General features: G+C 39.0%; 2 protein-coding genes and 1 pseudogene across 2 annotated transcripts; 2 read left to right on the top strand and 1 right to left on the bottom strand.

Annotated features, from left to right (window-relative positions):
* Positions 1-4654: 4654 nt before the first annotated feature.
* LOC110053926 (polypeptide N-acetylgalactosaminyltransferase 13-like) lies at positions 4655-21587 on the bottom strand. Its single transcript, XM_020760241.2, has 8 exons — positions 20753-21587; positions 19736-19911; positions 9184-9559; positions 8596-8713; positions 7515-7829; positions 6735-6836; positions 6086-6223; positions 4655-5750 (listed from the first exon to the last, which is right to left on the bottom strand). The coding sequence occupies exons 1-8, from the start codon at positions 21145-21147 to the stop codon at positions 5592-5594; spliced, it is 1779 nt and encodes a 592-aa protein (XP_020615900.2). The 5' UTR covers positions 21148-21587; the 3' UTR covers positions 4655-5591.
* Positions 10292-11465, top strand: LOC149115895 (adenosine receptor A3-like; annotated as a pseudogene).
* Positions 14891-16026, top strand: LOC110053930 (adenosine receptor A3-like). The gene has a single exon (XM_020760247.2). The coding sequence runs from the start codon at positions 15030-15032 to the stop codon at positions 15939-15941; it is 912 nt and encodes a 303-aa protein (XP_020615906.2). The 5' UTR covers positions 14891-15029; the 3' UTR covers positions 15942-16026.
* Positions 21588-23849: the final 2262 nt, after the last annotated feature.

Genomic DNA, 23849 nt, shown 5'->3' with positions numbered 1-23849 from the left:
GACAGAAACACTTTATTGTCTTTATTGTTCGCCATTAAATTTTCTTCTGCGTGCCAATTCAAAAATCATATTAAATTATTTTCAACTTTTTGAGATGTTAGTCGTAAGAGCCAAATGTAAAATTTGAAAAAGACAACAGGCAAAAACCCACTAATGCAATTTCAATTGTTTACTTTCTGCAAGCCCGCTTGTTTACAGAAAAATTTTCACAGACGAGTACTATCCATCTGGGTATTTTCCGCGGACGGGCACTATGGGCTGATAGTGTCTCTCCGCGGACGAACACTCGCGTCACGTGGTCAATTTAAGCCAATCAGAATCGGAGAAAATTTAGTGGTGAACTGTAATTAACTATCACCTCATAGAAATTGAGAACGAATAATCTAATTGATTTAGTTGAATTCTTACGAAAATTTACTTCAAATAACGGTTTCCAATTACTTGGCATATAATTAAACTTTGCGCCTGAAAAAGATCGCACGGATTGAATTGTCATTTAAAATTGAAGTTGTGTGCGCCCGTGCATCAGTTTTTTTCACTAATTTCAACTTTTTTAAAAGTGAAGAAACCGTAAATGTCCTTTAGACTTCTCAGGAATTTAATTATCCATTTGCATCAAAATTTCTCTTCAAAACTTTGGAAAAACCAAAAAAAAAGTCGCCATTTCCTAGACGACCTCCAACCACTGCACACTAATGGCTGAAACTGTTCAATGGCTCAGCCAATCATATTGCAGCATTTGCATTAGTATACTAGCAGAATTCTACTAATTACGGTTATAGTTCAGGTTATAGGTTTTAATTGATCACGTGACGCGATAGTGTTCATCGGTGGAGAGACAAATTACCCGGATGCATAGTTCTCTTCCGTGAAGAAAAGATGTTTCTGTAAATAAGCGGGCTTAGAAAAAAAATTGAAAGACGCAATTTCTCTGTTTTACATTTGGCTTCCACGCCTTTCATCTAGAAGAGTTGAAAATAGTTCAATATGATTTTTGAACTGGCGTGCGGAAGAAAATTTAGTGGTGAACAATAGTGATAATAGAGTGTTTATGTCTCGGAACTATCGGTCTGATATTTGCCCCTTGGAAATTTGATGTTCTTAAAACTAGAATATTTGTTATAATATCTCTCAGTTAGTACGCGCGCTGTGATTGGTCAATTTAGCGGGCCATATTCTACTGTACGGCTCGCTGAAATTTAACGCTGTTTTTGTTGCCAAAATGTTCCGTGATTTATCGCCAAGTGTTCTTAACTTTTTTAGCTAGTAAAAATTTAAAACTTTCTGTTACTTCTGAAATTGTGTATTAAAACCATGTAACGACTTAAGAGACACTTAACAATTGTTTCAGATTGACTCGTTTTGCTTTCGAGGTGGGTCAGAAATTGTTCCCGAACCCGTCCGACACACAGTGGAGATATAATAAATATCTTATTAACTTCGTTTTCTCGGTCCGTACTTAAGTTACGGATCCCCATTTTTCCCTTTCGATTTTTGTCCCGCGCGCTTCGCGCTTGGGCCATAAATCAATAGGAAAAACAGTGTCCGTAACTTGCAGTAAGGCCCTTGAGCTCGGTTAGTCAGAGGTATTTAGAACATCAATACGAGATGTTTCCAGTTTTCAACTTATATCGCTTGGTATCACGAGTAAACGAAATAGCTGGCACAGTTTTATTTATCGAATCATAGAGCCTGACACACAACAATCGCCGGACATGACATGAAGTAAAACAAATTTTAACTTTATTTACCGTGAACTAACTATTTCCCCAGTGTGTACAAAAGCTAAGCGCGTATTCAAAGGGCTTGTGTCTTAATACATTCCAGGAATCAAGTTACTTTGTGAGGAGTGTTCTAAAAAATTCCCTTTAAGTTTGAAGTAAACCGCAAAATAATAAACAGTTGACTAGTGACGAAGAACACCAACAGTGATCAAAGATGCCTAACAATGGGGCAAGATTGAGACCGACTCTGAACGAAGACCTCGAAAATGTTTGGCTCACATTCGTTAAAGGAGCTAGGTCAAAGTTTGCACATCTTGAAACGTTTAGCCTAAATTTTTCAAGTTCGTCGTTTGTAATCCGTGTTAATCTTCTCCATCCTTAACCATCCTTGTTCCTTTATGATTTACTGTTGTCCCTTTGGTGTTTTTCTATCTTACTAAACTATTATTTTCAGGGTTCCATCAATTTAAAGGTAATTTGATATGTGGTCAAAATAACTCAAAATACCGTGACTGAGCTCCTTTAAGATTCCCTAGCAGGGAGATTGGTACAAACTACACGTAATGCAGAGAAGCAAAAATAGATGTTTTAAAAAAGCAGATATTGCTTAAGGTGATTCCCTAGTAAAGAACCCGCCATAGATTTCCGATGACACTTGGTATACTGTTGTTACAGGACAAGGAGATACTAAAAATGTAGTAAAAAGAGGGGGTCACCGTGCTTGTTTTCACGCCACAATGGTGACAAATACGGTTGTTTAGGTGACTTTTGGTAATCTCCGTACGCAACAAATAAGCTCGATTATTACTCATGCGCTGTATGGCGCATGAGTTAAGGATTGGGCTCCGTTTCTCCGTTTTGATGTCACATTTGTGCATGCAAATTTATGCATGCATACATTTACCGCGCTCTTTGGAGTTCCGTCCGCTATATTGCATTCTTCAAGAAGGTGCCGTTTTTTCGCAAATGTTGTGCTTTTTCCCCAGTTTGATCCAGTGTGAAAGTACCAATCAGTACTTTAGTTCGTTGTTAAGATTCTGAACTGGCATGTGAGCATGCATGAACAACAAGAAAGTGTTTCTGGAGAGGTAAGCCATTGTTTATGTTGATCGCCATCTGACAAAATGACAAGTCTAAAATTTATTAGGGTTTTGGAGATTCAAGGACATATTACGAAGAATCATTTTCTAAGAACGTGCTCTGTATACTTAATCTTTTGGTCAAAAAATGCTTCCTGTTCGTGTAAATGGACGTGTTCAACAAAACGAGGATTTCAGTCTCCGAGGATTTCAGGACAAAATTTTGAAGTTTCTTATGTCCCTCAAATCTCAAAAGATACTCGGTTACAAAGAAAATCATTTTAAAGGAAAAATAAATGCTATAGCTTGACGTTTCGGCGTTATCTTGCACCCATTATCAAATGCAGATTAGAGTCGTTCAGTTCAGTTATAGTTATATACTAGCTTAGGTGTTAAGAAGGAATCCACCAAAAGTTCGAGTAACAAGTGGTCTAAAACTTTTTACCGAGATTATTGGAAACTTCTGTGCGACTCTTCTCAATATCTTCTCAAAAGAAATCATTTCTAACGACACCAATGTAGAAAATAAATTTTGAAGTAATATATGAAACACTTGAAAGTACCAGTGAAATGAAACTGATGATGAAATTTTACCTGTGTTTTACCTGACAATTCCTCTGAACTTTGAAATTTACTTACTCGAGTTCCCATGAGAAAGTGTTTTTGGTATTATTGCAGACAACTGTTTATATCTTTAGCTTTTAGAAAATGCACTGTAACAATGTCAGGTAATAAACCACTTGTGTGTTTAAGCGGTTTTTTTTTTCCTTTTTCTTTTTCTGCTTCTTGGTTAGTCTAGTACACCTTGTATTTTGCATCAATTATTGAAACATTACATTTTTAGCAACATGTGTAAGGATATATATATAATAATAATATTTTAATTCTCGGAAATATGGCATTGCATGATATAACTTACAAAAAACACCAGGTGCCTACTGAGGAGTACTGTTATTTTATCAAGTTTCAAGTATACTTTAAAATCAAACTACAAATATAGTAAAAATAAGGCAAAGTTGATATTTGTTACAATGGCCCAGTACTGGAATATATTCCTAACAACCAACATAAACAAGTCTAACACTTGAACAAAAAATGCCTAAACAGATTTAGTTCAGAATTGCTATGAAAAAAGATATTTCATCCAATTCCCAATTCTGATCGTTTGTCAATTCTCTATCTATAATTTTTCGACTCGGCTTGCTTTGTTATTGGCCTGACGATATCCTTTCAATAAAGATGGCATATTGCGTTACAGCATTTATCTTCTCTCCTGCATCTTAATTATCTATATCTTAGATCTATGATGTACTTTTTTCAAATTAGCATTTCTCCCGTATTATTTCTAGTTGTCAGATGGCAAACGTTTTCAAATTGCTTGTCCGACTATGTAGGCATTGCCTCTTGTTTTTCAATTCAGCGTGTTATATCACAGAGTTTGACTTTCTTTGATTGTTTAATAACCTACGTCCCAGAAAAAAAATGTGTTCAAATACCTTGCATTTTTTTATCCTTTAAAGGAAACATAATTTGGACATGCACTGTGTGGCCCGTTATTTCATTTGCCAAAAAAGTAGCCATAGATTTCTGCTAATTTTTTTCTCAGTTATTGAGGATATTATTGTCATTGAAATTATGGAATAAAAAATGGGGTCACCGTGTTCGTTTAAGAGAAAAGGAGCTTTTAATTTATTTCGCTATCGAGCTTAGTTTGAGGGAAATCTCTTACGGTTTGTATGCGCACGCGCTCATGTGCGCGCGCTAATGACGCGAAAATCGTGCGCAGTAGGGATGTGCAATGCAATACTAAGGAATCACCTTAACCCTCGAGTAAACAAACGAGACATCAGATCGCAGGTTATATGATAATTTTATAAACCATTATAAATATAATGTTAAAGGATATAATTAATATATTTATCTGACTATTGTTAATCCTTATCTACTCCCACAGGTCTACGTACGATCAAATTACACAAACATTAAAAAGCCCATTATTAAATATAATGCGTGTTTTGCACGATTATACTTTTTCGATCAAACTCTTCAGTAAAAACTTCAGAAAATCGCATAGAACTGACTATATCAATATCCCGAGTATCGTAAATGTCTAAAAGACTTTCCCAACAATTTCCCATGAACTTTTAACTAAAATTAGGTGTTGGAAAATGCTTTAGAGTAATAGATTATGAATTATTTATAAAGTACTTAATTATTGTATTGACTGTCAACAGAATTGCAAACTTAATATAACTAAAGCTGCGAAATCAACCAATGTTACGGTTAAAAGACCCTGTCAAAGTCGAAGAATAACGGTAAACAGTCGTTAACGGGCCAAACACCGAGATGATAAACTAAAAAGCATTCGCGAGCAGAGATTTTCTAATTAATTTCTGTGAGCTGAGTGAACCAAGCCCAAAGCAAACTATAGCTGGCCAATCACAACAAGCGAAAATAATACAAAGGACCAATCAGAAGGCTAATCGAAAACATGCATATGCAACCCGTTGAAAGCGCGGGAAAGTTTTGGCATTACTTCCACATGATTGGTTAATAGCACAGCACGTGATTGCTTTGACGGGCTTAAGTGAGCTGCATCTTAACCAATAAAAAGACTCAAAATCAAAACAAACACAGAACTTCATAAATTTGCTTTCGACGTTGTATGCATTCAAAAAAGCGCTTTTTAACATTGTGCCTACGCTTTGTTAGATAATACCATATTGCAAAACTAAATTTGTATTTTGAAAACCACTAGTAAGAATATTACCCTACTGTCAAGTTAGGGTTATAAAATTTTCTCTTGATTTGTTTTAGTTCTGTCTTCCTCAGGGTAGGCAGTAAATCTCCACTTCTGTGTTTGCCGGTCATCGCATTTTCGCACGACCAAGCTTTCTCCTTCAACGTCCAGACACACTTGGTAGAGTGCATGACGAATTCTTCCATCCTGCGAATACAAAACAAGGATGACGGACACGTGAGACTCAAACTAAAGCTTGCAGCCCTTAATAAAGCGGTGGTTCTCGCTGATGCACACGTCACGCTCGCGTGACGAAATGTTTAGCAAGAGAGAAAGAACTTATCAGCGCGACACTTCAAGGAAAGCTCCAAGGATGCGCGATAACTGAACAAAGGCGTCTCCTGCTCCCTTCTCGTCTTAGCTTCGCGCATCTTTGGATATTGTTTTGCGTCTTCTATTTGCACGAAGGCCAATCGGGCCAAACTATCTTGCCATGTCACCAATAAATCGAGAGCCTCCTTCTCATGTTAAGTGGCACCTACCCTCTCATGCTCCCACTTTTGGTTTCCGCCCAGTTTATGGCAGTTGTACAACTGGACCTTGGTGCTTGGGTCGCCATTTGTTAGATCCAGGCAAAGATCGTCATGCCAGAACTCCTGCTTTTTGGTGAACATGAAAAACTACAAGAAAGAAGAAAGTTGAAATCATAATGACTGCCGTTAGTTGATGGTCAGTCGTTCAGTTTTTCGGAAGTGCTGGAGGAATTGCTAACAATGGCGAGAGCGGAATTGACTGCAGCGCGGGCAGACTTGAAAACGCGTGGAGGGTGTGTTGGTTCAAGCTAATTTGGCAAGGATTTTTCATTTCAATTTCGTACAAAATCTTGCGGTACCATGCAATTCTTGAACTGAACAATTCATAATGGAGAGATTTTCAAGAAGGCCGCGGTTAACCCGCTTTACGATGCTATGTTGTTTTAAAAAAAAACCTTGCACCGCCTAAATGAACCATTCAGATGCAAAATCGAAACCTCTCCCAACTTCGTGACTGATATTTCCCAGCGTCATGCGCAGGCTGGGTTAATTTACATCTTGTTCTTATCGGTTCATTGTGTTGTTTAGTTTTCCATGATTTACCATTGTCAAAGCTTTGGTTCTGGTTTTAAAACACTCATTTAAAACTGGTCCGTACCTGGTTATTTCCCATTCCATGGCACATGTACATGCCGGGCTCTCCGCCGGGTTCATTTTTTGCCATAGTGTCTAAGCACTGGTTGGTTCCAAGATTGCGAACCTACAGAAACAAAAAAAAATCCATCTGTTGTTAGAGAATAAGGTAAATTTAAAAAAAAAAACTTATCTTTTCTTTCAAACTGTTGTTGTTACGGTAACCCAATCGAACTTGATAGAACCGACTACAAATTTAAACTTTGATTAGTTTAAATAGTCTCACAACAGGCCGCGAGATTGATTGAGAGTAAAGATGCCTGTATTGCACCCAGTCTCCTTCACAGACCCTTCCTCATTTCTCCGAGTCGCTGAGAGACTGACGCAGATCTGCATTAACTCTCATAGACCTGACTAACAAGAGTGTATTATTCTACCCTGGGTATTGGTATTAATGACATGGTAATAAGTTATGGGGAATCGCACTGGCCTGGGACAAGTCCAAGACCAGGCGAAAATAGAAGCGGACAGCTAGATCAAGCCAGACTTACTCGTTGGGTGGGAGGCTGGGTTGCCAACCGCTTCGCTTTCGAGACCTCAAGTAGAGTGATAAAGTTGAACACGTGTAAATTCTTTTATACAGTCATTTGTATAATTCCCAACGTATTAATTACCAATCCAAATGGGTTTTGCATAGAGAAAATATACAAGGTAGAAATCAAGAGCGCCTTGGAACAAGTTCGCCACATAATCGATAACGTGTAACGGCTATAGTTTTCGAACGTTGAACATTGGAGCCCCTTACCTCCCCTCGTCCGTAAGGATACATATCCGGGACATCCAATTCAGGAATGATATTCGTCAGATACCATTTGAAACTTTTACAGTTCAGTTTATTTCTGAGAGCCTTTCTTTCCGATACGTCTCCAAAAGACTTTCCTTTCAGCTGTGGCCTCATGGCATAGTAAATGTCTTTATATTCATCCATCCAGACTTCCGCTAATCTCATGTTATTCTTGTCAATAGCTCCTTCACCAATCTTGTACGGCTGGCTCTCTCTGAACACGTGACCGACCTTGGAACAAGGCAGGATTTCAAGGGACCCCCCACACATCCATATCTAAAATACAAAACGACAGTTCAATAAGCTACGTCATGGTTTGCGCATCTTGAAAAGTTTAGCCTAAATTTTTCAAGTACCTCGTTTGTAATCCGTGTTAATCTTCTCCATCCTTGACCATCCTTGTTCCTTTAAGGTTTATTGTTATCTCCTTTGTGTCTTTCTTTCTTAGCAAACTACTATTTGGTTTGTTATTGAACTATTATAGGTGGCCAAAATAACTCAAAATGCCGTGACTCAGCTCTTTTTAGTGAAAAATCTAGATTAACGCAACGTTAATGTTAAAAAAATTGAAGACTAAAATATTTTAGAAAACGTATCTTTTATCTCGAACACAAGTGCTCGAGACAAGGTTGGTAACAAAGATGAGGAGAGAATTTCCGCCCAGTCTGTGATAACTGTTGAAGAGTCCACTTGTGGACAGAATTGAACACATAAGAACAGTCTCTCGTATCTCGATTGACTCTTCCAGGCGTTCAGTTAATAGGGCGCAGCGGTAGAAATGGTGCGCGAAAAAAATAGAGTGAACCTCGGCGCGGGGAGGTCTCTCTCAATTTTTCGCTCCGCCACTTTTTCGCGCTGCGCCCCAACTAACTGAGCGCCTGGGAGACGATGGTATCTCGAAAGCGCGACAATCCAGTTGAAAGGTCTGGTTTTTTTAATACAACGGCCGAAATATGGACTTTTTTAAACGTCAAAGAAAGAACGACACAACGGCTTACCGAAGATTAATCTAGGCAAAGAATCGAATAGGTCCATAACTTACCCGGAATGACATTTCCACGTTTTCGCCTCCCCAGTAAGACATTTCAGTGTCATAAGAACCAATTTCATAAAAATAACTTCTGTCGATTGCAAATAACCCGCCGGCCATTGTGGGAGACCTAACAAAGGGTAGGAATATTTTAAAGATAAATATAAGAATTCGGAAGTTTTTTAACTTTGTCACTCCACTAACGGGACAGACGTTTCTCCATAGAGCAGGACAACTCTCGAAAACGGACGATTCCAATTATACACAAAAGCCACATTTTTTAGCTCTAATGGGCGGACACTAAGCGGAGCTCTAATATGCGGATGTAAACCAGTCTATTTTTGTTGCCTATTTCAGTATAATTTTATAACAGTATGTAACTGATAATTTTCCATGTATAAATGAATAAAGATAAATAATAAATATAGATAAGAGTAACGATAACCATGACAATGCTAGTGATAACGATTAAAACAACGAAAACGAGAATATGGCGATGATTATAACAACTATGACGATTAAAGGTGACAACAAAAATAGCGATGACGATGATGATAATGATATTGCTATAATTTGACAGGGAGAAGATAAACTGATTACCTGATGGGATCGGCATCGCTTTTTCGCCGCTGCTTCTCATAATCCGGCAACGCTCTCCACTTAAACGTCAATTCCCAATTAAAAATCCCTCTATTATAGCCTCCTTTACCCTTGGCGTAAGAAAACGTTCTTAAATCAACAACTTCAATGTCCGGGGTTACAACAATTGTCCTGTCATGTGCGATCCTTGCCAGCAGCGGTTCTAACCAACCGTAGTTAGTTTCGCAATGAGAATCCAAGAAGACGAGCACTTCTCCTTTCGCTTGTTTAGCGCCAATGAGTCGCGCGCGAATCAGTCCTTGACGAGTCTTTGCTCTGACGAGATGAACTTTGGGTAGCTGTTCGATGTAAGATTCTAGCTCTTTGTCGAGATGAGCTGAAAACATATAATCAAAATGCAAAAAATACTCAAAAGGAGGATGCGGTTTAGTGGGGTGTTGATTACCATACTACTAGCTCGTGGAATAATTGTTAAATATTGAATAATTGTTAATTATGAACGCAAGCGCGTTAATTTGCACTACTGTGCAAATCAAATTAAAAAGAGAGGATAAATTTGGCTGCCTTCAGCCAATGGAAATAAAGTAATTTTCTTAAGTTATATAACAAATGAACAAAATGGGATGGAAATAAAGATATACCATATAATCCAGTGGGTTTAAGGTCTTGGTAGAATTTCAATTTCCAGTGTTCGGAGTGAAATATAGCAGAGACTTAACTTTCATTTTTCGTGTTTTTATTTCCTCCGCAAGTATTTTTGATCTGAAACAGCTGTCATTTCTCATATTTAGCCTGCTGGAAATTTGCGCATTAATATTTTTAAAGCAATTCAGACATTCATGTGGCAAGTAATTACCAGCTACAAAAACTGTCTTTATTTTTCCAACTAACTATTCTTGACAAAAACTATCTCACTTTCCAGCAAAAATGCGATTTCATCATGTTAAAAACTTGACGAAATCGGCAAAATCAATAGCCGCACCCTTCAAATCAAAACAAAAATAAATTAACAAAGGCGACAAACAGTTTTAAAGGACAACTGGATGTGTTATCAGTGAAATATGAAATTTTCAGCCTGATGACATTAACCTCCAACCTGACCGAGGTTTTTTGTCAACTTGGAGCGCTCTTACAGTAACTTCAATTTTCTGGCCAACCAAGACAATGGCGAACATTACTGGAGACGGAGACTTCACAAAAAAAAACTGAAGCAAGTAGTCAATGCACCATATGCGGGAACGCTTGAGTTTTTTACAGCTGTGAACATTTTTCTATCCATCACCGCATCCCTGGGCAACGCTTTGATCCTCGTTGCTTTTCATAAAGTCCCTTCCATTTATCCACCGACGAAACTTTCTTTCGATGTCTGGCGGTCACTGATCTTTGCGTTGGACTTCTTGTACAGCCACTCTATGCAACCGAAATCCTGTCTCGTGTAACAGAGGTGAGCGAGAACGGTTTGTACTATATTTACGAAGTTTCTCGAGTTTCAAGTTGGATTTTGTGTACAGTATCTGTCTTGACGCTGACCGCAATTAATGTGGAGAGACTTCTCGCCCTGTGTTTGGGACTGAGATACAGACATGTCGTAACATTAAGGTGAGTCCGTGTAGCTATAATTTGTGTTTGGTTAATTGGTGCTTCTATTGGATTGATTCGGATGTGGAGAACAGATATCACATTTATGTTTGCCTTTATCGTATTGACACTTTCTCTGGTAACTTCCATTTTCTGTTTCACGAGGATCCACCTCAAATTACGACATCGATGAATCCGACAAAAAAAACAATGTTCCCCAAAGACGTTCAAACGGAGGAGGTGTTCCACTGAACATAGCAAGATATAAAAAGTCACTTTCTAGTATTTTGTCGGTGCAGCTGGCATTAGCTGCTTGCTATGGTCCCTTGGTCATTCTGGCTTTGTTGTTTGTAATCGGAATAGAAAAGGACATGGCTTGGACAATCGTAACGACTCTTGTCCACTTTAATTCATCTTTAAACCCGATCCCGTATTGTTGGAAGATCAGGGAGGTGAGACGAGCTGCGAAGGCCACAATAATGCAGCTTAACTGTGTTTAGATAATTAGCTGTATGGGTTGACTTACGGTTGCCACGAAAAATAGCACAATGTATAAAAATAGTGAACGAAAGAGGATTTAAAGTAAAATGATCGTGCTCAAAGTTATCTTCAAATCCAGGTACACTTTAAAACAACCGTTAAATTAAGTAGGCAATGATCTTAAAGGTGAATGAAACCAAAAAGAAACCAAGATTTTTAGTTTGTGGCAGATTAAGAAGAAAAGCTTGAAACATTCTGCGAAAGATTGACGCACCAATCAGCAAAATGGCGAATCGCTACGGTTTTAGACTGCAAACCGTGCGCTTTGTCACATGACTTTTACGACTTCACGCCAAGCGATCCCCTGACCTCAGTGGAGAATGAGAAAGGAATACCCATCCAGCATCTTAAAATATCCATGAATAGATAACATGGCCAGTAAAACAGGTCATCTGGCTAGCATATTGAGTGATTTCCAACAGTAAACAGCTGCCATTTAAATGCGTGGTCGCTCGCTGTAAGCTCGCTATGCGAATCGTTTTAACAAGTGGTGGTCGTCAATCAATTAGGCTATCTGTGAGTTTGTAAATGTTTTTCTTCATAATTAATTCATCAGTTGCAAGTTGGCGATGTGGTCAAATTTCAGCCGGGTAATCTGAAGGTGGCGGGCTGGAATGGTCGCAGGTTCATATTCTCGTGCGAGCCTTTTTTTTTTTCTCCCGAGCTACTAACGGATGCTTCGCGTTTATATTATAGGCATTGGAAAACAGAAACGTTCTAGCCATAAAAGTAATGTAATTATGTAAGAAAATGAGACAGTATGGAAATTTGAAATAATTCGCGTTAGAATTACACCTCTCGTGCGTGAAACCCTCGCACATGATTTTTGGCAACGTTTCGGTTAAAAGCCGCTGTCAAAGCTATCGATGGATCGAATTATAAACCCAGCTTAGTTGTATACCAAATAGTCTTTACTTCGCATCCAAACGCGAAAGATCAGTTCCTCGCTTTAGCAGCCATTTTGTCAAGAATGGTCTGACAAATGTCGTCCCTCTCGAGAAATACCTTGGTCAGCGGAATTACTACCAAAAACGGGTTACGACCCATCGACTGACTGACTGACTGACTGACTGACTGACTGACTGACTGACTGACTGACTTACTGACTGACTGACTGACTGACTGACTGACGACTGACTTACTGACTGACTGGCTGACTGACTGACTGAGTGACGGAAGGACGGACTGACTGAATGACGGACAGACGGACGGACTGACTGACTGACTGACGGACGCACGGACGGACGAACTGACTGACCGACTGACGGACGGACATGAACCTCATACAGACCCTCACACAGACCCTCTATTAAGCAATTATTTACCCAAAGCACGTAAAGAGAAGAGATAAACTAATCGCCTGATGGCAGTTTAAAAAGTCCTTCCCGAGGCTCGGGAAGTCTTCTTTTCAGTGGTACAAGGTAAATAAACTTCATCAATAGGTAAGGTAGCCAGCATGAAAATAGAAGTGAGTGGTGTATAAAAAGAAAAAACTTCTTAGACTACTCGGCCGCCTACGTTTGGTTTCTAAGACCAAATAAATATTGCGGCGAAGCTAGCGCCGAGTTGAATGTCACCAATAAAGCATGATACTTTTAGTTGATACCATAAATAATAACCGTCGGAAACATGCGGCATAACAATTTTAAAGGAACACGAACGCTATTATGTTCTTTGCACGGCTGATAAGAAGTAAATCTTTGACACAGAACGGAAAAATTACAGAGCAAATATCCAAAGGCACACTAAAACGTAATACATCGCTGCAATTACTGTAGCTATCAACATATGTTAAAAAAATTTAATTAACAATACAAGAACCGGCGCAAGACAGCGTTAACAAGTAGACTAAGCTTGCCTACAAAATACATCAGCGCAACTTTAGTATCTTTCGCAATTAGTATAGGTAATCGTTTGAGTGATGTCAGGAAAATCTTTCTCATTTCATTACATGACTGAGAAAATTACGAACGCATGTGCGTTACTTTGTACAATGCAAATTTAAAAATAATGGTAAATTGGTTGATCTCAGCCAGTCAAAATGAAGAAATTTTCTACGTTATAAACTAAATGAAAAAAAAAAACCCTCATTTTAGACCAATGACTACAAATAAAGATCGATTTGGAACGATGTGCGACATAATCCAGTGAGCTTTAGACCTTAGTACAGTACCGTTGTCCGTAAATCTTCGAATTAGCGCCCGGGGCGCTTATTTCAAATTTTGGATAAGAAGGGGGGCGCTTATTCGAAGGGGCGCTTATTCGAGGGGGGGGGGGGGCGCTTATTTAATTTCCCAAATTGTAGCCTGACATGATCATTTTTTTAATACATCATCTGCGCGTAAACACCAACATAAGCTGTTTATTGACATAAAAAGCTGATCCTAAAGTCTAAATCGCGGCGCCGTTAGTACTTAACGTGTTCAACGTGTTCACTAAACGTGTTCACAGACTGAAACAATGTACAAATCTAATACTACATGACGAAAACTATACACCCTTTGTTGTCTCGTTACTCGTCCACAAAATGGGGGGAGGGGAGGGGGGCGTTTATTCAAGGGGGCGCTTATTTTAAATTTCGGCCGATAGGAGGGGGGCTTATTCGAGGGGGGGGGGGCGCTAATTCGAGGATTTACGGTATCTGTTTACAATTTTCGCGCTGTTCGGAGTAAAAATGGTAAAAAGCGAGTGCTTTGATATGATCAGCTGTCATTTTTTTTTTCTTTATAGGCTGGTGGCAATTTATATATCCATATATACAACTGAGAAAATTCCTTCAATGTGATTGGCTGAGAGCTGACCAATTTACCGTTAATTCTAAATTTGCACTGCAGTGCAAATTAACGCGCGTGCTTTCGTGATTTTCCCAGTCATAATAAATGAGTAATCGTATGAAGGCTTGACCAATTAAGGATTTACACTACCCGTAAAGGTTCGTGCAATTTTGAGAGATTTTTCAAATACCACTCGTACTGTAAATCCCTTTTGGACTCGCATTTATACGATTACCTATACTTATCATTTGTAAGTCGTTATGGAAATTCATGTGATAAGTATTTGCCGCCGATGGAATAAGGACAATATACTCCCATCTTATCTACTGTAAACAACAGCTAGGGGTTTTTTGATAACAGTTTAAAGACTAAAAGCCCTAAGTATTTGTAAACAGAGATGTTTGAAAAAAGGCTTATACTATTGGCAAGATGACCAACTATTTAATTTTTTCAGCTGCTGTTCATAGTTTAAACCATCATTTACCCTAGGTCTGTGGAATAGCTGTTTTAAAAATTTACCGTTCGTCCCTAAATCAGAGCCAAAACTTAAACTTTCTGTTACCCACACTATTCGGCTTTCGATCCTTACTAACACGTGCAATTCTGTTCTTTCATTATCTAACATCTTGCATTTCTTTATTTTTAATTTTCAATCTACATGCGAGAAGTCAATATTGAGTAATAATTTCAGCCCAAACATGACTTCTTAAAGGTAAAAAACTAGACAAAGGGGCAAATTTAAAAGATCAAACCAATACACACCGGGGCCTTAATTATAATCTAAAAATTAATTACGACGCGCAGAACAGTTATAAAGGACAACTGCATGGATGTGTTGTCAGCGACATGCAGTGAAATTCGACGTTAACTGCTAACTTCAAGCTGACCGAGGTTTCTGGTCTGATCTAAGAGCGATCTTTACAGCGACTTCAATTTTCTGATCACACAAGAACAATGGCGAACAGCACTGGAGACGGAAACTTCACAAGCAAACTGGACCACACACTCAGCCCATCATTCGGTACACTTGAATTGTTTTTAGCTTTGAACATTTTTCTATCCATCACCGCATCTCTGGGCAATACTCTGATCCTTGTTGCCCTTCATAAAGTCACTTCTATTTATCCTCCGACGAAACTCTTCTTTCGATGTCTGGCGGTCACTGATTTTTGTGTTGGACTGGTTGCCCAACCACTCTTTGCAACCTTCATCCTGCTTATCATAACAGAGGTAAAAGGGACGGGTTTTTCCTTTGTTCACGAATCTTATAACGTTTTAACTTGGATTTTGACTGGAGTATCCCTCTTAACGTCAGCCGCAATTAGTGTGGACAGACTTCTCGCCCTGTTGTTGGGAATGAGATACAGACTTGTTGTAACATTAAGGCGCGTTCGAGCAGCTATAGTTTGTTTTTGGTTAGTTAATGCTTCAGCCGGAACGATCCGGATTTGGAGTGTAAACATCTTCTTGAAAGCAGTGTCTGGTCTCTTCCTGTTTTCCCTGTTAATTGTGATTTTCTGTTACACGAGAATCCACTTCAAACTACGACATCAACAAACCCGCCTACAAAATCATGTCAGTCCCCAAGGACAAGCGAACGGAAGAGGGATTCCACTGAACATAGCAAGATACAAAAAGTCAGTTTCTAGCATTTTGTGGGTGCAGCTGGCATTAGCTGCCTGCTATGTTCCCTGGAGCATTCTGGCCTTGTTGTTTTTTATCGGAATAGACAATCTCTTGGTTTGGATAGCCACAGAGACTCTACTCTACCTTAATTCGTCTTTAAACCCGATCTTGTATTGTTGGAAGATCAGAGAAGTGAGACGAGCAGCGAAGGCCACAATCAAGCAGCTTGACTGTTTTTAGTCAATACTCCAACGACACTTTAAAGAACGCATAAATTATATTTAGTAGAAAAAGATCACAAAGGTTGAAATAAACCAAAAAAGAACTATTTGTTTTGGTGGCAGATTAAGAACAAACACTTGAAATATTTCGCGAATGATGCACCACCATCCATGATGCAGTACTTTGAAAGCAAAACATCAACTTTGTGTGAACTTTAATGGACTTATATGCAAAGAAATCGATGAGAACATTCTAACCAAGCTAGAAATATCAACGCTGTCGGAGTTAAGATGAAGAGTGGTTTTAAGTTCAGAACTTTTGTCAAGTCCTCCTTATTCGACTGAATTATGAACATATCTCTTTTAAAGGCGATTTGAAGAACAATTAAAGCAAATTTCGCGATTAAGAAAAAACATCACGAAATTAAAGCAACGCAAACAATAAGTGTCGCGAACATAACGTGACGCGAAAATTAAGTGACTTAGATTACGTCAATAATCAAGAAAGAGTGAGTCTTACCACTGAAACGTTCACAAAATCATATTTTGAACTATTCTGAGGCAATGCCTCGGTCCTCCTCGTCACTACTGTTTTCTGTCTCCATAATTCACGTGCGAGCGTGAACTTCTTGTGGAGATTGTGAGAGCTGCTTTGTTGTTACTGTTGACATACAGTCCCGCCGTTTCTTTTTTTCTTTTTTTAATTTTGACGTTATTGTACCTGCGATAAAATCGGTTTACTAAATTCAAGGACATGTTAAAAGTAACATTGCCAAGGAAATAAAAGGAAAAAAGTCGGTTTAAGTAATTCAAAATACAAAATTTTCGCAAAATCGCGGAGTTTAAGTGTCGCAAAATATGCGCGCCTCAAAATCGCGAACTAAGCGTGTCGCGAAAATTTCGTGTAATAAGGTATATACATCATCATGAATTCCTTCCTAATTCTAACGTTGTTTAGTAGAATTCTACTTGAGCACTAATGCAAAAGCTGCAATCTGATTGGCTGAGCCATTGTACACTATTAGCCATTAGTGTTCAGTGGCTTGGTGTGGTCGATAAAATTTCAACGTTTTCTCGTTTCCCCGAAGCTTTGAAAGAACATTTAAGAACAAAAGGATAGTTAAATTCCTGAGAAGGCTGAAAAAGGACATTCACGGTTTCTGGAATAAAAAAAACTCGAATGTTTTGAAAGAAACCGATAAGTGCTCGCACACCTGATAATGTCAAATTGAGAACTCAGTCCGCGGGAATTCTCTAAAGCGAGAAATTTAATATTAAGACCAGAAATATTTGGAATCGCTGTTTGAAGCAAATTTCAGTTAGAATTCTTCGGTCTCATCAACTATCACCTCATAGAAATCTCGAGCTCATAATCTAATTGTTAAGTAGATATTTCGTAATAACTCAAAAGTATGGTAATACGCGTCCAAACGAGTGTTACTGACTTCTAACTTGCCCGCCCTTCATGTAACGAAAGGTTTTATTGGTGTTAGGCGGTACAGCGCACCTGGTGACGGACACGGACTAAGTACTAAATGAATGGCGGAAAAACGGTCAAATGAACTTGATTAAGAGGAAATAAAAGCGAAATTTCAGCGTTAATGTATAATTTTATATGTGAAATTACAAATGCGATGGCAATATCTGTACCCTGGGTGCCAGAAGTTTTTCTTGCGCGGTTTCCGGTGTTGATCATGTCTCTGTTGTGACCAGCGCGAAAACCGGGGTTTTCTAAGCGAAGTATTTCCGTCCGCCGCGAGCGAGAAAAAACCTCTCGTACCCAGGGTACAAGATTTCCTATATCTCAGTACCAAGATCTCGGCTTTAAAAGTTTATTTCAATGCTTGGAGTTCTCGATTTAATAAACAAGTAAAAAGGCCGTGATTGTACGCGTTATTTGTCACCGAGAATAAGAGGTAAAGACTCGGGAAATTATTAGAATTTTGACTAAACGCACGTGAGTCTTATGAAAATGAGTTTGATTTGATCATGAATGAAAATGAACCTGTAGGCGGAACTCGTTTTTCATATGAATGGTTTCGCACGAAGCCTCATTTTGACTCAAAGGCAAAAGGCAAGGCAACTAGCTTGGAAATGGCCTATTGACTTCCTCTGTCGTTCGAATCTCTTTATCATATTCCACTACTCGGAGGGCCTGAAACCTAGCTTGGTACTGAATTAGCTATGCGTAAAATCAAATTGGAACAAGAACACAAATTTTCTGCTCGGCTGCTCTCAAGACCTTTCATTCACTTTTCGGGTGTAAAATTATCCAGCCGAGCAAACCAGCCACCACCACCCTGTTTACCTTAAAATCGAAATTTTGATTTGAGAAAATGGTAAACAAACATTACACATGTCTGTTTCTGCGATAATTACGACAGTGGAGAGTGGCCACAAACACAATTAAGGTATCCCCTGGATTACGCCACTGTGGTTCACAGATTTCATGAGGCGACTATTTTAATTTTTTCACCTACTGATAATACTGATGATAAGGAAATAATTCGATACGATCAGTGCGACCTTTTTCTGTCATTGTTTTCTTCGGGTGCTTTTAATTTTTGAGTGCAAACAAAAACAAACAAGGGTTTTTCATTGAATTCTAAGACTTGCTTTGCAAAAGCCATCCTATCTCAAAACAAGAAACTCGTAATTATCTTACGAAGATTTCAATTTCCTAAGGCGATGGTGCAAAGACACAGTTTACAAGTTCGACATTTTTATTTAGAATTCTAAGGAAAAATTGCTTTACGAACTTTTTTCCTTCTACATGAATGGCGACACTTTTGTAATTACTCACTCAGAACGGCAAGCACTTGAAACACCTGCAGAACCAAACAAACACCACAGCACCGGGTGTCATCTGTTGTTTGAGATGAAGCTTTTTCGCAAAACCCCCGCGTTTAATTTAGAAGACAATAAAAATGATGCTGTGATAAAGAGAAAAGTCGAAAGAAAACAGCGCGGGGCCGGTATTTTTCAGTTTAAATCCCTCCTTATGCAAAATTCTAAAAGAGTGTGATGTACAGGCAATATTATATCCGGACCACGCTTGCTTGCCAGTAAGTATTTAAAATTTCCGTCTCGCTGCGATGTTGTTTATAACATGATCGTTATTGCATAACAGACAGGCCGGGAAGAAAGCCTTGATTTATTTTCACAAATATATGGTTTGTTCGTGGGTTAACACGTTCAGGATATCAAATATCGGTCCGTTTGTCTTGATTCCATACATCAGTCGGGGAAGTGTGTAGTGAACTCAAACAGTGATAACTGTCATTCGCCAAAAAAGAAGACTATAACATCCTTTGTGCGTTTCAGTAGCAGTAGCTCTGTGTTTTCCTAAGGCTTTTCACACCTGTGTCTAAGACACACAACTGTTGTGAGTCAGTTTACTTTGGAACTATCGAACGGTTCAGGGCGGGCCAATGGGAGCGAAGCACGTTGTTCCAAAGGACTGTATGGGGATGCTGGAAATCAGTTATCAGTCAAATTTTCAGCGATTTCTCAGCCATCAGTTTGTATTTATCACACTCCAGCTGCTATCAGTAAAAAATTGCCGACCTCATTGAGGTACGATACGGCAGTAAAATACAAGTTATATGTCGGCTGATATAAATGGGGGATTAAACCCCATCTTGGCCTGTTGTAAACGGGACTCTTTTTCACTGCCGTGACCGAAATATTAATTATATCACACTTAAAGATTTACCCTGAAATATTACCCCATTTATTTTGCCATGAACTAGCTAGATAGATCCCCTCTACTCTCCTGATAACAAGTAACCGGAAGTGGACAAACAGTCTCACCGTATCCATCGTAATTGCTATGATCATCAACCAAAATTATTTCCTTCAAATACTCCGGCGGCGACCGGGCTAACACTGTGTGCACTGTTCGTAAAAGGGTCGACCACGCTTCGTTGTGAAAAATTATGACAACACTGGCGCTAGGAAGCTTTGTTGGGTACTTGATACTTAGACACCTGTGAAGGAAAACAACCGGAAACACATTATTAGCAATGTAGCGTGACACGACTACAAAGTTGGATTATAATTTGCATATTCGAATTGCGTAAATCTTGAGCTTTGAAGAACTGGAAGTGAAAGCAAAACGAGTATTAAATGTTCTCTTTTCTCTTGGAGTTAAGAACTGACGAATATGAGAATTAAAGAATTAAAAATTCGTAGTCAAAATAAAATTTCCGCTTAATACATGTAGCTAGATAGCATTTAGAAATACATATCACACGGCTGTCGATGTGTTTGCTAATTTAATGCGGAAAATTTAGGTACTCGAAGCGTATTAATCAACATTCCGTTCAGATAATCTGAAGAATACTATCCTTTATAGCTTTCTTGTTGCTTTTGCGTGCCTTACTAAGACAAATCTCGATCTGGTTGCATCCTTTGTTGCCGATCACCTACTGTTTTGTCTTCGATCTGTAAGAACCACCAGTATTATAATTCCACGACTGAGTAGACATTACAGAAGTCAATGCTGACCACCTTGAAATGTGTGGTCTGTTAAAAACTGTAACTTTCACTTCTACCGCTAGAACATTCAAATAAAGCAAACTCTATTCAAAATTGCGCCAAAATATTTTCAAACAACCACCATTTGATCTTTGATCGCCGTAAAACAGGTTGATAAATATTTTATTCCGGCATCAATTTTAAGGCTGAGCGAACTATAGCCCGAAATATTGTTTCGCCGCTGGAAGAGTCAAAACTATGAAGAACAACAAAGTGCTGGAAATACTTAAGCTACGATGTTAAAAGCAATGATTTTCTAGAAAAGGTTACGTTTGGTTTAAATTAACTTACTCTCGCGGTCGATTATCGGGGATAGCTCTCTCCAATGAAATCTTAGCGCTTGCCAATTCGTTGAAACTGTATTTTTTGTAGCCTTCCTTTTCCTTGCTCACTTCAGCGGGATCGTCTTTGCTGTTATAGACTGCTATCCCTTGTTCTCCCGGTCCAGCGGGAATCGGGGGAAGCCTCGTCACGTAAAAAGACCTGAAGTCTTCGATCGACAATTCGTATGAGGTTTCCGACGCGAGCACGGGCTTCCATGCCTGAGGAAGTTGATTCTTCGCTTGTGAGAATTCAACGTTTAAACGGTTCGTATAACTCAACAGTATTAACTCTATTGTCAGCCAAAACGCTGAAGTGAAGAAAATTGTCACGACCACATATCGTCTCCTGGTTGAATAAATCATTTCTACGGACAGTCATTTCATTCGAGAAGCATTGTTCCGCTTAAACAACCAGAGCGCCGTGTGCCAAATCACACGGAACGGCAAATCTCAAATTTGTTGAAGCGCCAACTCACAATGAAGTGCTTTCAAGATCTTGAAAAATTAACCGTGGAACGAACTAGCAACGGGTCCATGTTGTCCCTCCTCTCTCTTGTCAACAGATTGCTTGTGGTTTGAGAATCGAGAGCGAAAAGTATGCCAAGTAACTACTTACGCAAGAGTGACTTCTGTTGCGTGAAAGAGCCGTCAACTTCCGGTCTCGACACTATCGTTGAAAACTTCAAAACGAGAATCCCCGATTAATGTCAACGAATGTATTTAACGATGAACTTTTGGATAGATAATGGAGCACTGCACGTTAAACAGTACAGATCGACGCTAGTCTGGCGACGCTGGCTGGGATATGGAAATATAATGTCCTGTCACGTAAAATTCTTGCGTAGACACGTGTCACGCAAATATGAGGTACGCTATGTGTACATGTGGCTATTCTGGTAAGACGATTATCAAAACCAAAATCCCCGCACAGCAAAATTCAAACAAAGAGTATCGTAAAAAGTGAGCCATCAAAGTATGCAACAATATCAAAAACTGCACAAATTAACCCAATGGTTGGAAAAAAGATTGTAGCTCAGGAAATAAAAAAAAGATAATCATCCCAGCCAGTAGCCTTCTACGCAGACGCTCTTTGGGCTTGTCACGCAATCTTCCGTGACGAGCTTCTGCGAAGGAAACTACTCCGGCTACAAATCCCAGCCATTCACACACAATCAGAGGTCATTGTATGAACAAGAATCTGAACATAAGTCAGATTCGAAACTCATCTCCAAATAATTTGTCGATAGTCTGAGCCTCTCAGGAAACTCCGACACATTAATAGGAAATCGAAATTACCTTCTACTCACAAAAAAACGTCTTCAATAAATACCATCAAGATTCTGATTAAACTCAAACTCAGATCTCCAAATCTCCCACGGTCAACCGTCGAACAGAGTGATAGCTGGGTACCAGATAAGATTCTGGCTTTACAGATTAGTTCTGGTGACAATGTTCTCCAGGATTGCAGGCTAATGAGATACATGCTCCTTACGACAAGAATCACAAAGTGTCCTCATTCCCAAAAAGTCACTAAAACACACATAACTCTGTCAAACATAAAGTAAAAGATCTATGAAAATGACACTTTGTGATGCATTTTATATAGAGTTTGCATCTCATAAGCGTTTAATACCGGACAGAAATGTGCAATCCAGTGGCGACAGTTACTGCGGGACTAGCCTCGTCCAGGCGTTCCGGTTAGTTTGGGCGCAGCGTGGTAAACGACGAGCGAAAACATAGAGGGGAAGCGCGGTGAGAGAAAGCCGCTGTTCTCCGTATTCTTTTGCTCGCCGTTTTTCACACTGCGCTGCAACTAAATGAACGCCTGTAAGAGACTAGTTACTGACATACCAGAAGATGTCAACATGATGTATATAAAACGAAGGAAATTATTTTTTGTAAATCAAATGTTTTCTACTATGATATGTTCTTTTGAAACATCTACCTTAATTTTCTTCTCTCCTTTTTTTTTTTTTTTTTTTTTCTGGCCTCATAGGGTCGAGCCCTGGCCGGGGAAACTGCGTTGGACAAGATACTTTATTCTTACTGTCCCTCTCTTTACCCAGGAATGTAAATGGGTACCGGTGCACTTAATGCTGGGGTTAACCTTGCGATGAACCAGGGGGCGTAGACATACTCCTAGTCGCTTCATGCTACCGAAAACGGAGATAAGCGCAGCCCTGATGGGTCACTTGGCACATATGCAGACTTATCCTTTTTTTACCTTACCCTCCTCCCCACTAGAATCAGTAAAAGTGCTGGATTTGTATTTGAGAGATTAAAAATTAAAAGTTGCCCAAATTGGTGGAATTTAAATTGATTACAAACACATTTCTCTACTCATCAGATTCAGGCAAATCAAATTTGTTGTGTCTTCAATATTTGGCAATACGACCAAGAAGTGTACATTATTTGCAAAATATAACGAGGTGCACCTCATGGTACAAGCCAGGTGAACGAAGCTGATTCTCTCAGTTAATTTCCGTCTCTATCTTCTGAAGCCAATACTACTAGTCGGTTGTTCTTCTACCTTGTTATGGACTATTTCAATTTCAGTGAAGATTATTTTCGCGGAACTGATACATTTTTAGCATTAATCTGAAAATGCATACAGGGTTATTGCTCTTTTTATCCCACACTAATGAATCCTGTGATCTGGCTAATACTTCTTTTCCCGCGCTCTTATGTTAATAAATTATTAACGAGAATAAGCCGACCGAGAATAAGCCGGTTTTTCACGCGAACGCGTCAAGATATTTATCAATAAACAATCGAGCGTGCCACAGCATTACCCGCTTGATCGCGGCCCAGTGCTATATCTTCACGATACATGTAAGACAAACATGGATTCCGGAAATCAAATTATCCGTACAAACTTGACATTGCCTGGAAACATTTAATTTCTTATAGAGACATTCCGAGTGATATTTCAAAACGTTTTCTTTTTTTTTCTTTTTTCTTGTTTTAATTGGCATTGTGATAAAATATCATATTTTTTTTGCCTTTCTCTTTACTTTTCAAGAATCTAAATTGATTACAGCATAGAAATTTTGTCTCTGTTTGAT

This window comes from Orbicella faveolata, unplaced genomic scaffold (assembly GCF_042242905.1).
Source record: "Orbicella faveolata isolate gen_17 unplaced genomic scaffold, um_ofav_v1 contig_13, whole genome shotgun sequence".
In the NCBI taxonomy this organism is placed as follows: Eukaryota; Metazoa; Cnidaria; class Anthozoa; order Scleractinia; family Merulinidae; genus Orbicella; species Orbicella faveolata.
This window is presented reverse-complemented; position numbering and strand designations above follow the sequence as displayed.

Coding starts and splice junctions, on each gene's coding strand:
- LOC110053926 (XM_020760241.2), bottom strand. CDS start 21,147: ATGATTTATTCAACCAGGAGACGATATGTGGTCGTGACAATTTTCTTC. Junction 8,714..9,183: donor AGCGATGCCGATCCCATCAG/GTAATCAGTTTA, acceptor ACCCTTTGTTAG/GTCTCCCACAATGGCCGGCG. Junction 7,830..8,595: donor ACGTGGAAATGTCATTCCGG/GTAAGTTATGGA, acceptor TTTGTATTTTAG/ATATGGATGTGTGGGGGGTC.
- LOC110053930 (XM_020760247.2), top strand. CDS start 15,030: ATGGCGAACAGCACTGGAGACGGAAACTTCACAAGCAAACTGGACCAC.